General features: G+C 29.5%; 1 protein-coding gene across 1 annotated transcript; it reads right to left on the minus strand.

Moving 5' to 3' along the window:
• Positions 1-232: 232 nt before the first annotated feature.
• Positions 233-12,171, minus strand: LOC142226938 (UPAR/Ly6 domain-containing protein bero). Its single transcript, XM_075297201.1, has 3 exons — positions 11,507-12,171; positions 6,700-6,873; positions 233-644 (listed from the first exon to the last, which is right to left on the minus strand). Exons 1-3 carry the CDS (start codon positions 11,562-11,564, stop codon positions 403-405), a joined length of 474 nt encoding a protein of 157 aa, XP_075153316.1. The 5' UTR covers positions 11,565-12,171; the 3' UTR covers positions 233-402.
• Between the last annotated feature and the right edge of the window lie 5,591 nt (positions 12,172-17,762).

Raw genomic sequence — 17,762 nt, forward strand, 5'->3', positions numbered from 1 at the left:
ACACACACATACATATACCATGGGCAGACATGAGACATAAAATAAATCATAACGTTTAGAATATTTAGGTTCTTTTCTAGAATATATGTATGTAAATGCACATTGGTAGAATTTCTAAAAATATATAAAACATTATAATTTGATTGAGAAGAAAATATTTAATATCTTAATTTTTCTCTATCATCCCACTGTGCAAAAGTTTACCACCTGTTTTATTTGCCAATGAAAACTATTTTTCAGTTACTTGTACTTATTTCTAAAGGGGAATATATTTTTTATTTCAAAACATTTTCTTTGCCTATTACTACTAATTATTTATCTTTGTTTTTTTTTTGTTAAAATTAGGGGAATTTCAATTGGAAGAAAGCCTTAAAAATTATTTTAAAAATCCTGCTCTTTGTTTCAAAAACATTTCATGTTTAATATTTTCGCTGTCAAAATAAATATTAACATTGGCAAGAAGGTGGACCACCAGGTTTTCGCATCATGATTCCTCGAGGCTGCATTACAATAATCTTCTTCATCACACACATAACATTGGACATCGTGAATATCTATCATGGAGGGATCCATACGGCAGCCTGTGTCGGTGTCATTGACATCACCGAAATAGCAGCTGCGAATGTATTTGGTCACACTGTGTTCTAAAAAATAAAAGAGAGGAAGAGCGAAAGAGAGAGAGTGAGAGAGAAGACAAATGAAATAATTTCAAATTATATTCAATACATTATAGACAGAAAAATCCTCAACTAATTATTTGTGTCAATTTCAGAATGCACTGATTTATTGAAGCGAAACAAATATTGCAGTTAGGAGTAAAGCGATCGAAGCAATTTAGTCCGAAAGGTTTATATTCGGATGGGCGTTTGGTAAAGATTCACAGAATTAGGCTCACTTAGACTATTCAGTCCATTGTGATACCATAGGTGGTGACCCTCTCTCTTATTAATGATGGAGCTCACTAATAAGAGAACTCCTTCTTATCGCTGAGTCCTCACGGAGTTACACATTGTGTTGAAGCCATTTAGAGGAGAATTGTCACCAACATTACTGAGAGGAGATAAAATACTGTAATGAGTATAAGGCTTGGAGAGCTTCTGTTGTGTTCTTGTGTTCATTTTGACTTCTAAACTGATGGTCCTAAACTGCATGCAGTTGATAAAAAATGTTACAAAGCTAAAATTGGTCAAACTAGAAATGACAACAGCTTGTTACATTGTTTACAAGCCATCTACAGCAATTAGGTCTGACATTATTTAAAAAATGTTATTCATGATGGGGTTCAAGTGTAACAAACAAACAAAAAAAAATCTCAATGTAAACAAAATGTATGTGTAGCACACCGTAAATTCTTATAATGATACTTGTCGTTCCCTAAATCTGATTCCTATTCATTTTTAAATTTCAATTATGTTAGCGAATGGGGTAAGGACTAAACATATTCGGTATGGATATGTTGAAGAATGTCATTGCACAAGAGATTTTCAATTTGGTGCAATAGTTAAGGCCAAAGGTGACCATACCAAGAAAAAGTTAATGAATACTGGAATTAAGATTACTTCAACAGATTGTTGTCATGTGGGCAATTGAACACCAAAAAAATTGAAATAGTCTAATTTGAAAAGTAACAGAATATGCACCCTAAAATTTAGGACATGCGATTTACATTAACGACACACTTAATTCAAATAATGAAATTTGAATTAAAAGAAAGTTAAAAATCTTTTCATTAAAAAATTTCTTTCATTAAATTTTAGACATAAATCTACGTTTAGTGACTTGTCTTTGAAGTAAGGAAAATTGTCCTTAACCCTGGAAAGTCATCCTTATATTTTGTACGCTAACGTCATCCTTCGTCATTTTGACTACGGCTTATTTCAAGACGCTATGATTTGCATCGTGAGCAAAAATAAGAACCAAAATTGAATTTATTTTCTTATTAAATATGTTTTTAATTAGTATGAAATAAAAATCCATAAAATTGTTGAATAAGTATAACTTAAATTTATCATTTCCCAATCGACTAAAATCCTTTTTAGATCGAAAATGAAATAACGCGTTGCCATTTTGACGAAGGATGACTGTCCAGGATTGAAGTTAAGAAAAATATGTTTGATTTATAGAAATCGTCTTTAAATTAACTAATATACTGAATCTTTAGATTTAAGTTAAGAACGCTTCAAATATAGTCTATAATTTATTTTTAAAGATTTTGCATCTTTGACTTAAGTTTTTTTGGAATTAAGAAAACATTTTTACTTTGAAGTACATTGAACAAAATTGTGACCTAATATGAAAGATGGGAGCCACCGTGGTGCAACGGTTAGCATGCCCGGCTTGCATTCACAGGGACGTAGGCTCAAACCGAGTTTCGACCAAACACAGTAATGCTGTTGACATTTCTGAATGTTTCACAACTTCTCTAAATTTTTAGAAAATTTTCATTTCTATAGGAAATTTTCAGTAAAATTTTATTTCTATAGAAAAGTTTTTGCAAAATTTTATTTCTATAAAAGATTTTTGGAAAATGTTATTTCTATAGAAAATTTTTCGAAAATTTTATTTCTATAGAACATTTTTGGAAAATTTTATTTCTATAAAAATTTTTTGAAAAATTTTATTTCTATAGAAAATTTTCTGAAAATTTTATTTCTATAGAAAATTTTCTGTCAATTTTATTTCTATAGAAAATTTTTGAAAAATTTAATTTCTATAAAAATTTTTTGAAAAATTTAATTTCTATAAAAATTTTTTGAAAAATTTTATGTTATAATTTTTTTTTTTTTTTTGGAAAATTTTATTTCTGTAGAAAATTTTTTGAAAATTTTATTTCTATAGAAATATTTCTGAAAATTTTATTTCTATAGAATTTTTTTCTGAAAATTGTTATTCTATAAAAAATTTTCTGAAAATTGTATTTCTAAAGAAAAATTTTTTTTCTGAAAATTGTATTTCTATAGAAAATTTTCTGCAAAATGTTATTTCTATAAAACATTTTTTTGCAAAATTTTATTTCTACAAAAAATTTTATTTCAATAGAAAATTCTCGGAAATTGTTATTTCACAAAATTTTTATTTCTATAGAGAATTTTCTGAAAATTTTATTTCTATAGAAAATTTTCTGAAAATCTGGTTTCTATATAAACTTTTCTAAAAATTTTATTTCTATAGAAAATTTTCACTGCAATGAGGAACGCCGTTCGGACTCAGCTATAAAAAAGAGCTCCCTTGTCATTGACTTTAACATAGAATAGGGCATCACTCAGTGATAAGAGAGAAGTTCACCACTGTGGTATTGCAATGGACTGAATAGTCCAAGTGAGCCTGAAGTATCGGACTGCCACTATACCTAACCTAACCTAATATGAAAGATTATGCATCCTAAATTTTAGGTTACGCAATTTATTGAAGTATTTGTAATTATTTGGATTTTTAAATTGCCTTTTGTTTGTACGTACATAGCTTCGTTATTATATAACAAAAAAAGTATATACGGTCGTAAGTTCGGCCAGGCCGAATCTTATGTACCCTCCACCATGGATTGCGTAGAAACATCTACGAAAGACTGTCATCCACAAATTTCAACTCACTCGGATGAAATTTGCTCATCCAAGAGGCTCCAAAACCAAATCTCGCGATCGGTTTATATGGGGGCTATAAACGATTATGGACTGATATGGACCACTTTTGGCATGGTTGTTAAATATCATATACTACCACCACGTACCAAATTTCAACCAGATCGGATGAATTTTGCTTCTCCAAAAGGCACCGGAGGTCAAATCTGGCGATCGGTTTATATGGGAGCTATATATAATTATGGACTGATAGGAACCAATTCTTGCATGGTTGTTGGATACCATATACTAACATCACGTACCAAATTTCAACCGAATGGGAAGAATTTTGGTCTTCCAAGAGGCTCCGGAGGTCAAATCTGGTGATCGGTTTATATGGGGGCTATACATAATTATGGACCGATATGGACCAATTTTTGCATGGTCATTAGAGACATATACTAACATCATATACTAACATCATGTACCAAATTTCAGCCGGATCGGATGAAATTTGTTTCTCTTAGAGGCTCTGCAAGCCAAATCGGGGGATCGGTTTATATGGGGGCCATTAGCGTAGCTAGACAATTTTCCTAGGGGGGGCTATAGCTATGGTTGATCCATTTCCCGTAGGGTAGTTCCACACTTTTCCCAGCAAAAAATTGGGAGTTGTTCTAAAGGCACAACTTTTAACCACTTCCAAAAATGTCTTCACAAAGAAGTTAACTATTTTAACTACACAGGAAGTTTTTTACTTCATTTTTTTATATTTTAATGCGTAATTTTTTGTTTTCTTTTTTTAAATAGTTTAAAAAAAGAGTAAGAATAAATAAAATGGTACAAATTATTCAAATTTTTCCACAAAAATGCTAAATCCATTATAGAAAAATCGATAATATTTGAAAAAACGTTTCAAACAAGCGTTAGAATGCATTAAAAATCATAAAAAGTATAAAAATTATTTATTTGGGAAAATATCACAAAATTTTTAATTCACATTCAAAACACTGAATTCGGATCACACCTTAAGAAGTGATGCAAATTCATTGCAGTGGTTGTTGAAACGGTGGACATTCATTCTATGACAAGTTCATATTACATTCATCACTTCTCCGCCAATTTTGTACCACTTCCAGACCCAAAAAGAACATTTTCACTTCTTTTTTGGCGACGCGTTTTTGCAGCATTATTAAAATATTAATTTATGAAAGAATAGTTTTAATATCAATTACTATTTTTTATTCAACTAAATCATAAGTTCAACCACAGTTTTATTTCATAAATATCAGACTTCAACCACAACCCAAGTAATTCGATTGTGCATGAAAGTCTTTAGTGGAACTTTGTGCGTTGTACGAGTATATACTTGTTTAATTTTTATAAAAATGTAAAATCGTAAATAGGTTTTCAAATTCTGGGGGGGCTAAAATTTTTCTGGGGGGGTCTAAGCCCCCTCCCCAGAGGCCTTCCTACGCTTATGATGGGGGCTATATATAATTATGGACCGATGTGGACCAATTTTTGCATGTTTGTTAGAGACCATATACTAACACCATGTACCAAATTTCAGCCGGATCGGATGAAATTTGCTTCTCTTAGAGGCTCCGCAAGCCAAATCGGGGGATCAGTTTATATGGGGGCTATATATAATTATGGGCCGATGTGAACCAATTTTTGCACGGTTGTTAGAGACTATATACTAACACCATGTATCAAATTTCAGCCGGATCGGATGAAATTTGCTTCTCTTAGAGGGTCTGCAAGCCAAATTTGGGGGTCCGTTTATATGGGGGCTATACGTAAAAGTGGACCGATATGGCCCATTTGCAATACCATCCGACCTACATCAATAACAACTACTTGTGCCAAGTTTCAAGTCGATAGCTTGTTTCGTTCCGAAGTTAGCGAGATTTCAACAGACGGACGGACGTACATGCTCAGATCGACTCAGAATTTCACCACGACCCGGAATATATATACTTTATGGGGTCTTAGATCAATATTTCGATGTGTTACAAACGGAATTACAAAGTTAATATATCCCCCATCCTATGGTGGAGGGTATATAAAGATTGAAAATCTGATAAATGAGATCTGTATCGTAATTTAAATTATTATTTAAAACTTTATTGATATTAAATTTTATTGATCCTAGATTTAAGGCTAAAGAAGCTTCTCGAGAAGGTCCAGATCTTTGGATCAAAGTAAACTTTTTTTTTGAGAGTATCTACTATAATTTGGATTTTTAAACTGGCATTTAATTGTACGTGCATGGCTTTATTAATATATCGCCATTAGAGACATTTGTATATATAAAGAAACAAACAAAAGTGATAATTTTGTATTAAAGAAATTTGTTTTTAATGTTATATAATTCAAAAATAATTTCAATGTATTTAGTGGTGACTTTTTTGTTATTAACTGTCATAGATGATAAATGAATCATTCAATTTCTAAAGATTACACAAATCTTAATTAAAAATTAGAACTAGTAAATATTTATAAGTTGAATTACTCAATGACATTCTAACAAATTGTTGACATTCGTTTAATATAAAACAATTTCCTGGTATATATTTCAATTGTAATAAATTTTTGAATAATTTCTGTATAATTATATCCATTCATTAACAAAATATGTCAAAGTGTAGTAATTAATAATGTACCATAGTTACATATTTATTATACAGAGACATTGCAATAAATATGAACAAAATATTTCGGCAAAAAGAGAAACAAAACAAAACAAAAAAACTGTTAATCATTTTGGTTACATTTCTGAGTATCTGAGTCATTGAACTCATAACTTGGCATCACTTATTGTTAAGAGAGAAATTCACCACCCGTACTATCACAATGATAAGTGTGCCTAACTCTCCAAATTAAACATTTCTGAGTATCTCAAAGATTCTCTGAGTTATTAAACTCATAACTTGGCAGCACTTATTGCTAAGAGAGAAATTCACCACCCGTACTCTCACAATGAAAGTGTGTTACACTAAGAGTGTGTAACTCTCCAAACGTCACATATACTCCATTCCTTTGATTAGTAGATAAAAGTAATTGAATTTACAATGAAACTACGGGAATTAAAAATTCTAAAAGAAAAATTAGAATGTGGGCTTTGAAATTGTGAACTTACCTTTGTATACTCTCTTCATACATGCTGTTGCATTTAGATTCTCCGTTGATTGTTGGATATAACGAGGTGGTGCTTTACGATCACAATTCACTTTGAAATATTCCTCGGAGTCAAAAATGTATCCACATCCTTGCTCATAGGCTGATTCACAGCTGTAGCATTCAATGGCGGAAGCTGTTGTAATTTAGTTTTAAGTTAGTTAATCAGATAAACTACCTTAATTAAAAAACTGATCAAGTCCATTATGTAAAATTTTAGGGATGCCGAGATTGAACCCAGGACTGCCAATCATGGTACTACCTTACCTTGGCTCCTTATATAAATTTAACAAGTATATACGCCCGTAAGTTCGGCCAGGCCGAAGCTTATGTACACTCCACCGTGGATTGCGTAGAAACTTCTACTGAAGACTGTCATCCACAATCGAATTACTTGGGTTGCGGTAACATTTGCCGATGGCAAGGTATCTTAAAACTTCCTAACACCGTCTTCTAAATTGCAAGGTAGTCCATACGTGGTATATATTAAACTAAAAAAAGGCCGATTAAACACGTATAAAATTAAGTTTGACAAAAATTTTTATAGAAATAAAATTTTGACAAAAATTTCTATAGAAATAAAATTTTGACAAATGTTTCTATAGAAATAAAATTTGGACAAAATTTTGTATGGAAATAGAATTTTGACAAAATTGTCTATAGAAATAAAATTTTGACAAAATTTTCTATAGAAATAAAATTTTGACAAAATTTTCTATAGAAATAAAATTTTCACAAAATTTTCTATAGAACAAAAATGTTGACAAAATTTTCTATAGAAATAAAATTTTGACAAAATTTTCTATAGAAATAAAATTTTGGTAGATTATTTTTGGCTCGAGTGGCAACCATGATTTTGAACCGATATGGACCAATTTTTGTGTGATTGGGGATCGGCTATATATAACTATAGCCGATATGGATCAATTTTGGCATGGTATATATACTAAAACCACGTTCAAAATTTCAACCGGATCGGATGAATTTTGCTTCTCCAAGAGGCTCCGGAGATCAATTTTCAATACCATCCGATCTACATCAATAACAACTACTTGTGCCAACTTTCAAGTCGATAGCTTGTTTCGTTCGGAAGTTAGCGTGATTTCAACAGACGGACGGACGGACGTACATGCTTAGATAGACTCAGGATTTCACCACGACCCAGAATATATATACTTTATGGGGTTTTAGAGCAATATTTCGATGTGTTACAAACGGAATGACAAAGTTAAAATACCCCCCATTCTATGGTGGAGGGTATAAAAATTAAACAAAACAAAATTTTTGGAGTGAAAGTTGAATATATTTTACACGGTTTTCAAAGTTTTTATATGACTTTAAACATTTTAATTTATTCTAGGGACCAGTGTTACCGCTGAGAATTTCTCAAAAGTGGCGCAAAAAAAGTGTCATTCGCCATAAAAGTTTGCACGCTCCTTTTTAAAAAGTGTCATACTTTTTCATATAGAATAAGTAACAATTAAATGCATTTACATATATTAGTATTTTATATAGAATTCTGAAATATTTATTTTTTTTTTCAATTTAGATCCTCACATGACAATAATTTTATATTCAATTCATTGAAAACTACTCCTTGAATTTAATAGAATATTTTCATTGCATATTTTTGGGCAGTACATGTGTATACTGAAAAAATTCTGATAAAAAGAGGAAATTGCTCACAAATAAATAAAAGTCACACAACATGGCAAAAAGTTGGCACAACAACAAAAAATTGTATTAGAAAAATATCACCGTTTGAAAAAAGTGTAGAATTTGCCACCAAAGTGGTACAACGGTACCACTGCTAAGGACACAAAAGTCCACTTATCGACTTTTTGTAAAAACCTTGGAAAAGTCCGAATTTATAAAAATGTATATTTTTCCAAATTTTGAAAATTGGAAAAGGCGCCCTATCAGTACACATGGGTGTTTTTTGTTATTATTATTGGATAGTCCAAATGAGTGATGTAAACACGGTTGCCACACGTGCCAAAAATAATCTACCAAAATTTGAAGAAAATTTTACCAAAATTAAAAATTCTTATTTTGAAATATTTGATAAAATGTATGTAGTTAGAATGAAAAAAAAATGTTTTTTCTTCGATATAAATGTTTTATTCTGTCATTTGAGCACTTTATTTCAATATGTATAATATTATATATCGACGTCCTCATTCCAGAGTACGCTAAGTCGACTTAGCATTTGTTGATGGAGTTCGTTGTATTTTATTCGGATTGATGTGAATTGCATCCTGTCAAAATTTATTCGACACTTCTATCGAAAGTTATGGTTAATATTGTACGTAGCCTGTGACTAAAGTTTTAAAAATTTACCTATCCAAAAAGGTCAACAAGCTTTGTTCGGTATAAAGTGGTCTTTTTTTTATTAATGTTATATTATCATTATTTTGAATTCGTACATACTACAAAAAAATCTACAATAAATATAATTTTAAGACAGAAAAAGTGAATTTATGTCTTTAACGGGTTTTGAGAATATTAAAAAAAACTTTGACCTTGATTCCTGAAAATTCACTTTTTAGACTTATGCTAGCGTACTTTGGAATAGACACATCGATATTATGATCCTATTAGCGACAATTTTTTGGGTGTATAAATATCCCTAGAATTGTGTGTCGAATTTTAAATGTTTTAACGATTTTAGATTGCACCAACAAGGGAAGGATACTACCTCTACAATAAGGGAGAACTTACAATGGACTTTGATAGTATGGCCAAAATTTAAAAAAGTAACATTTTTAAAAATATTTAACAAAAATAGAAAACATTTTATCAACATTTTATTTCTATAGAAAATTTTATCAAAATTATAGTTTTATAGAAAATATTGTGAACATTTAATTTCTATAGAAAATTTTGTAAAAATGTTATTATTATGGAAAATTTTGTAAAAATTTTATTACTATAGAAAATTTTGTCAATATTTTATTTCTGTAGAAAATTTTGTTAAAATTTTATTTAGGTAGAAAATTTTGTGAAAATTTTATTTCTATAGAAAATTTTGTCAAAATTTTATTTCTATAGAAAATTTTGTTTAACTTTTGTTTCTATAGAAAATTTTTTCAAGATTTTATTTCTATAGAAAATTTTGTCAAATTTTTTTTTCTATAGACAATTTTGTCAAAATTTTATTTCTCTAGAAAATTTTGTCAAAAGTTTCTTTTTATAGAAAATTTTGTCCAACTTTTATTTCTATAGAAAATGTTGTTAAAATTATATTTCTATAGAAAATTTTGTCAAAAACTTATTTATATAGAAAATTTTGACAAAGCTTTACTTTGATAGAAAATTTTGTCCAACTTTTATTTCTATAGAAAATTTTGTCAAAAGTTTATTTCTATAGAAAATTTTGTCAACATTTTATTTCTATAGATAATTTTGTCAAAATTTTATTTCTATAGAAAAATTTTGTCAAAATTTTATTTCTATAGAAAATTTTGTCAAAATTTTATTTCTATAGAACATTTTGTCAAAATTTTATTTCTATAGAAAATTTTGTCAAAATTTTATTTTTATAGAAAATTTTGTTCAACTTTTATTTCTATAGAAAATTTTGTCAAAATTTTATTTCTATAGAAATTTTTTCAAGATTTTATTTCTATAGAAAATTTTGTCAAAATTTTTTTTCTATAGACAATTTTGTCAAAATTTTATTTCTCTAGAAAATTTTGTCAAAAGTTTCTTTAGAAAATTTCTATAGAAAATTTAGTAAAAATTTTATTTCTATAGAAAATTTTGTCAAAATTTTATTTTTATAGAAAATTTTGTTCAACTTTTAGTTCTGTAGAAAATTTTGTCAAAATTTTATTTCTATAGAAATTTTTTCAAGATTTTATTTCTATAGAAAATTTTGTCAAAATTTTATTTCTATAGAAAATTTTGTCAAAATTGTATTTCTATAGAAAATTTTATCAAAATTTTATTTTTATAGAAAATTTTGTTCAACTTTTATTTCTATAGAAAATTTTGTCAAAATTTTATTTCTATAGAAATTTTGTCAAGATTTTATTTCTATAGGAAATTTTGTCAAAATTTTATTTCTATAGGAAATTTTGTCACAATTTTTTTTCTATAGACAATATTATCAAAATTTTATTTCTCTAGTAAATTTTGTCAAATGTTTCTTTCTATAGAAATTTTTGTCCAACTTTTATTTCAATAGAAAATTTTTTCAAAATTATATTTCTATAGAAAATTTTGTCAAAAATTTATTTTTATAGAAAAATTTGACAAAGTGTTATTTTGATAGAAAATTTTGTCCAACTTTTATTTCTATAGAAAATTTTGTTAAATATTTATTTCTATAGGAAATTGATGCACCACTTAGTTGGAGAGGTATATTTTGCAATATCTACCAAAACATGAAGAATTCTACCAATCTACCAGACAGTAAAAAATCTACCATTTTTTATAGAATTTTACCAACTACGGCAACCGTGGATGGAAATCTCTATCGGTTATCGGCGTTTCTCCAAATTAAATTATATTCTAATTCGTTTGTAATGAGTCTAATTTTTAAATTCACCAATTTAACATTAAACTTACAAAGAAATTTAATTTAATATTTTTTAAATTAATTTTTATCCACTTTTTAATTGAATTTGTACTGCGACAAAACTATTGAAATGAACTTGATCAATTTCTGCAATATGTGGAGATATTTTTTTCCCATATGAGAGTCTCTTTCTCTCCATCATTTGAGAGTGAGAGATTTTGTCAAACACTTCAAGCATAGCACATACCTGAGATAAATAGTGAAGATATAAGTACAGAGGTGAATATCAAGTGCATTTGATTCATATTGATCTCTCTGCAGATTTTCTATGCAATATGTTGAAACTTATTTTTATTTATATTTATAATTTTAAGTTGGTGTTTTTTTTATTTTTGCATTTGGCACTAACAAAATTCCATGTTAGATAATCTTAAATTAGATTCTCTTATTGGTTTACAAAAATTTTCCACAAATGATTTGTTTAATTTTTTTTGTTTATTAAATTAAAATAATTTTTTTTATGAATTAATTTTTTCACTTTGTTTATTTCACATAGATATTTTTTTATATTTAAATCATAAACATTTCAACACTATGGCTACATTGAGCATTATAGTTATAGTAGTTTCTGTTTTTTGAGTTTTGCCAATCCCATCTACAATTGCTCATAAATAAATGGTTTGTGTACTATTCCGAGGGGGTGGAGGTTATACAAAAATTTTCGATAAAATTTGTTTGCTTTGCTTTTTGTTTATTATATTTTTCTTAATTTATTGCTCTACGTGTTTTCTTTTATTTTCCATTTTGTTTGCTCTCCAAATTTTCCTCAAAATGCCACGAAGATCATTCACGATGAAAATAATCCGATTTTGTGTCTTGTTTGCTTTAACGTTCAATGGTCAACTGAAAAGTGTCGATGTCGAATCTATTTTTCCAAATTTTCACCCAAAATGTGCGAAAAACACTAAACATTTGCCTATGGAGAGATATACAGAGAGAGAGAGAGAGAGAGAGCGAAAGACAGGGAGAGCATAAGTTCTTGCTCATCCTTTGCTCATTTCATTTGGCAAAGTGATGATGTAGTCATCATCTTCATTATCAACATTTCAATGTTGATTATGGTGAATTTCCTCCGGTTAAAATTTTTCAGTTTTTCTCTAATTTCTATGGCATTCGCTGTGTATGAATTCCCTCGAGACACTTTTTTGTTGTTTGAGGAATTTTTCAATTTTCATTTTGTTTAATTTATTATAACATTGTTGTTGGTCATTTGTGGTGGTGTCGCCCATCGCCAATCCGCCAGGAAAAGAATAAGAGCTGGCTAAAGAATTTAATTAGTTTCCATATGGGAGTACCTGAATGAAATGCTCAAACAGTGTTTTGATTCCATTCATACACAGGGGAAAAAATATTTGTTTTATTTCAATGACGAAATTAATTGATCCAATTAATTTTTAATTGAAATTGCTAATATTAATCACCGATGCCAATTAAATATTTAACCCATTCCCAGCCATTGATTCGCTTGAGTACACAAAATTGGCAACATTTAATCTCGCAGAACTTTGTTTATAAATGAAATTAGGCAACGTTTCGTTTTGTTTTTTTGTTTTTTTATTTTTTTATTTTTATGTTTTTATTTTTTTTTTATATTTTTTAACTGAAGTTAAGCGTAAATATATAAATTAATTTATTTGTTTTTATTTTAAATGGTCTTGGCGTGTAATGGGTTAATGGACTCTATTAGTTTTTGTGGTGGACTTTTATTTTGATTAAAAAATCAATTAAACTTTTAAATGCTTTTTTTTCAAATTCAATTACAATTTTAATTGTAAAAAATTCACATTGTTTTTTGTGAAAATATTACGAATTGCTCACACATCCTGTGAAAGCGAGTATACTCATGAAGTAGTTTTTTGAATCAACATGTCGGTTGTCTTGACCAGGAAAATTATAAAATTTGAGGTAGGAATTAGCTTCCATATAAGAGAACCTGAATGAAATGCTGCACAGTGGTTTGATTTCATTGATGCACTGAAAAAATAAGATGTTTTGGTTTCAATTATTAATTGACTGATCCCATTAAGTTTTTATTGAAATTTATTTATTTAAATTTGTTTTATTGAAATTTCACCCATCGCGGAATTGATAATATTAATCAAAGACGCGAGTTAAAAAATCTATTAATTATTGTGATTGCATTTATAGCGATTTAAAAAAAAAAAATAATGTAAACTTTTAATTGATAAAATATTATTGATATTATTTTTTCATATTTCATATTGTTTATACGAAGTGTTCCACGAAGTGTTATTTTGTCGAATAAAAACAAACCCTATTATTGTGAATTACTAGATCAGCGAAAGTGAGTATATAAAGTCAGATTTTTAGTACTGGGGTTATTGAAAACTAATACGAACATAGGCCCACAAAAGTTTTGACCATTGCCAAAAGAAGCTAGGCCTATTGTAATAAAAATTAAATTTTCCTTTTTATAATACATAATTTTATTTGTTATATCATTAATGCTATTTTTTAAAATATGGCAAGGTATTTTTTATCGATTCACAATGGAATATTATTTTACTCGAATTCTTATGAAATATTTGCAAAAAAGGGCAATATCCATCGCCGATTCTTTTCCTGTCCTTCGATGGCTATTTTAGAATTCTATATAAGGCAACTTTTGCTAAGGGAAAACAATTGATTCACAATAGGTCAGTATTGTGAATTATCATTTTGTTATAATTTTATTTTTAATTACTGCAATAGGTGTCAAATATTTTTTTGTGAACATTTTTCAAATTATTTATACTACGTTTAAAAGCAAGGGATTGTTCTATTGAATCATTTTGTCGATTCACAAAAAAGCCCTATAATTGTGTATTTCGAGCTCTATGAAAGTATACCCACAGCACGGTTGTCACAGTTGGTAGAATTCTAAACTTTACAACAACTTTACAATTTTGTCAAAATTTTCTATAGAAATAAAATTTTATTAAAATTTTCCAAAGAAATAAAATTTTGGCAAAATTGTCTATAGAAATAAAATTTTGTCAAAATCTTCTACAGAAATAAAATTTTGGCAAAATTCTTTATAGAAATAAAATTTTGATAAATTTTTCCAAAGAAATAAAATTTTGTCAAAATTTTTTATAGAAATAAAATTTTATTAAAATTTTCCAAAGAAATAAAATTTTGTCAAAATTTTCTATTGAAATAAAATTTTATTAAAATTTTCCAAAGAAATAAAATTTTGGCAAAATTGTCTATAGAAATAAAATTTTGACAAAATCTTCTATAAAAATAAAATTTTGGGAAAATCCTTTATAGAAATAAAATTTGGATAAAATTTTCAATAGAAAAAAATTCTAATAAAATTTTTGACAAAATTTTCTATTGAAATAAAATTTTTGACAAAATTTTCTATTGAAATAAAATTTTTGACAAAATTTTCTATTGAAATAAAATTTTTGACAAAATTTTCTATTGAAATAAAATTTTTGACAAAATTTTCTATTGAAATGGAATTTTGCAAAATACGATTTTTTTGTTTGGTAGCTTTTTGGTAAAATTTTCTCCAAATTTTGGCAGATTATTTTTGGCCCGAGTGGCAACCGTGTATCAGGCCTTATGATTTTTATACCCTGCGGCACACTGTGGAACAGGGTATTATAAGTTTTTATACCCTGAGCAACACTGTGGAACAGGGTATTATAAGTTAGTGCATATGTTTGCCACACCCAGAAGGAGACGAGATAGACACATGGTGTCTTTGGCAAAAATGCTCAGGGTGGGCTCCAGAGTCGATATAGCCATGTCCGTCTGTCCGTGAACACATTTTTGTAATCAAAGTCTAGGTCGCAGTTTTAGTCCAATCGACTTCAAATTTGGCACAAGTATGTGTTTTGGGTCAGAATAGAACCCTATTGATTTTGGAAGAAATCGATTCCGATTTAGATATAGCTCCCATATATATATTTCGCCCGATATGGACTTATACGGCCCCAGAAGCCAGAGTTTTACCCTAATTTGCTTAAAATTTTGCACAAGAAGAACAATTAGTACTATAGTCAAGTGTGCCAAATTTTATTGAAATCGGTTCAGATTTAGATATAGCTCCCATATATATCTTTCGCCCGATATGGACTAATACGGTCCCAGAGGCCAGAGTTTTACCCCAATTTGGTTGAAATTTTGCACTAGGAGTACAATTAGTAGTGTAGTCAAGTGTGCCAAATTTTATTGAAATCGGTTCAGATTTAGATATAGCTCCCATATATATCGTTCGCCCGATTTACACTCATATGACCACAGTGGCCAATCTTTTACTCCGATTTAAAATTTGCACAGGGTGTAGAATTAGCATTGTAGCTATGCGTGCCAAATTTGGTTGAAATCGGTTCAGATTTAGATATGGCTCCCATATATAGCTTTCGCCCGATTTACACTCATATGACCATAGGGGCCAATTTTTAACTCCGATTTAGTTGAAATTTTGCACAGGGAGTAGAATTAGCATTGTAGCTATGCGTGCCAAATTTTGTTCAAATCGGTTCAGATTTAGATATATCTCCCATATATAGCTTTCACCCGATTTACACTCATATGACCACAGAGGACAATTTTTAACTCCGATTTAGTTGAATTTTTGCACAGGGGGTAGAATTAGCCTTATAGCTATGCGTGCCAAATTTGATTCAAATCGGTTCAGATTTAGATATAGCTTCCATATATATGATTTTCTGATTTCGACAAAAATGTTCAAAATACCAACATTTTCCTTGTAAAATCGCCACTGCTTAGACGAAATTTGTAAAAATGACTCTAATTTTCCTAAACTTCTAATACATATATATCGAGCGATAAATCATAAATAAACTTTTGCGAAGTTTCCTTAAAATTGGTTCAGATTTAAATGTTTCCCATATTATACCCTCCACCATAGGAGTTGGGTATATTAACTTTGTCATTCCGTTTGTAACACATCGAAATATTGCTCTAAGACCCCATAAAGTATATATATTCTGGGTCGTGGTGAAATTCTGAGTCGATCATGTCCGTCCGTCCGTCCGTCTGTTGAAATCACGCTAACTTCCGAACGAAACAATCTATCGACTTGAAACTTTGCACAAGTAGTTGTTATTGATGTAGGTCGGATGGTATTGCAAATGGGCCATATCGGTCCACTTTTACGTATAGCCCCCATATAAACGGACCCCCAAATTTGGCTTGCGATTGCTCTAAGAGAAGCAAATTTCATCCGATCCGGCTGAAATTTGGTACATGGTGTTAGTATATGGTTTCTAACAACCATGCAAAAATTGGTCCATATCGGTCCATAATTACATATAGCCCCCATATAAACCGATCCCCCGATTTAGCTTGCGAGGCCTCTAAGAGAACCAAATTTCATCCAATCCGACTGAAATTTGGTACATGGTGTTAGTATATGGTCTCTAACAACCATGCAAAAATTGGTCCATATCAGTCCATAGTTTTATATAGCCCCCATATAAACCGATCCCCAGATTTGGCTTGCGGAGCCTCTAAGAGAACCAAATTTCATCCGATCCGGCAGAAATTTGGTACATTTTGTTGGTATATGTTCTCCAATGACCATGCAAAAATTGGTCCACATCGGCCCATAAATATATATAGCCCCCATATAAACCGATCCCCAGATTTGACCTTCGGAGCTTTTTAGAGGAGCAAAAGTCGTCCGATCCGATTGAAATTTGGTACGTGGTGTTAGTATATTGTCTTTAATCTAATCCATATCGGTTCATAATCATGGTTGCCACTCGAGCCAAAAATAATCTACCAAAATTTTATTTTTATAGAAAACATTGTCAAAATGTTATTTCTATAGAAAAATTTTTCAAAATGTTATTTCTATAGAAAATTTTGTCAAAATTTTATTTCTATAGAAAATTTTTTCCAAATTTTATTTCTATAGACAATTTTTTCTAAATTTTACTTCTATAGAAAATGTCAAAATTTTATTTTGTCAAAATGTTATTTCTATAGAAACTTTAAACTTAATTATATACGTATTTAATCGGCCCTTTTTTAGTTTAATATATACCACGTATGGACTATGTGGTATATATTACGGTGTTAGGAAGTTTTAAGATACCTTGCCAACGGCAAGTGTTACCGCAACCCAAGAAATTCGATTGTGTATGACAGTCTTCAGTAGAAGTTTCTACGCAATCCATGGTGGAGGGTACATAAGCTTCGGCCTGGCCGAACTTACGGCCGTATATACGTGTTTTTTACTAACATTGTGTTCCACCCTAGTGCATTAGCCGACTTAAATTTTGACTCTATAGATTTTGAAGAAGTCTATCAAATTCTGTCCAGATCGAGTGATATTTAAATGTATGTATTTGGGACAAACCTTTATATATAGCCCCCAACACATTTGACGGAATCGAATCGAAAATTTAGATCTACAAAGTGGTGCAGGGTATAATATAGTCGGCCCGCCCGACTTTAGA

Source organism: Haematobia irritans, chromosome 2 (assembly GCF_050003625.1).
Source record: "Haematobia irritans isolate KBUSLIRL chromosome 2, ASM5000362v1, whole genome shotgun sequence".
Taxonomy (NCBI): Eukaryota; Metazoa; Arthropoda; class Insecta; order Diptera; family Muscidae; genus Haematobia; species Haematobia irritans.

Excerpts from the sequence above, each read along its gene's own strand:
- LOC142226938 (XM_075297201.1), bottom strand. The coding sequence starts at position 11,564 with ATGAATCAAATGCACTTGATATTCACCTCTGTACTTATATCTTCACTA. Across the intron at positions 6,874-11,506 it reads ATCTTCACTATTTATCTCAG|CTTCCGCCATTGAATGCTAC; the intron begins GTATGTGCTATG and ends AAATTACAACAG. Across the intron at positions 645-6,699 it reads TATGAAGAGAGTATACAAAG|AACACAGTGTGACCAAATAC; the intron begins GTAAGTTCACAA and ends TTTATTTTTTAG.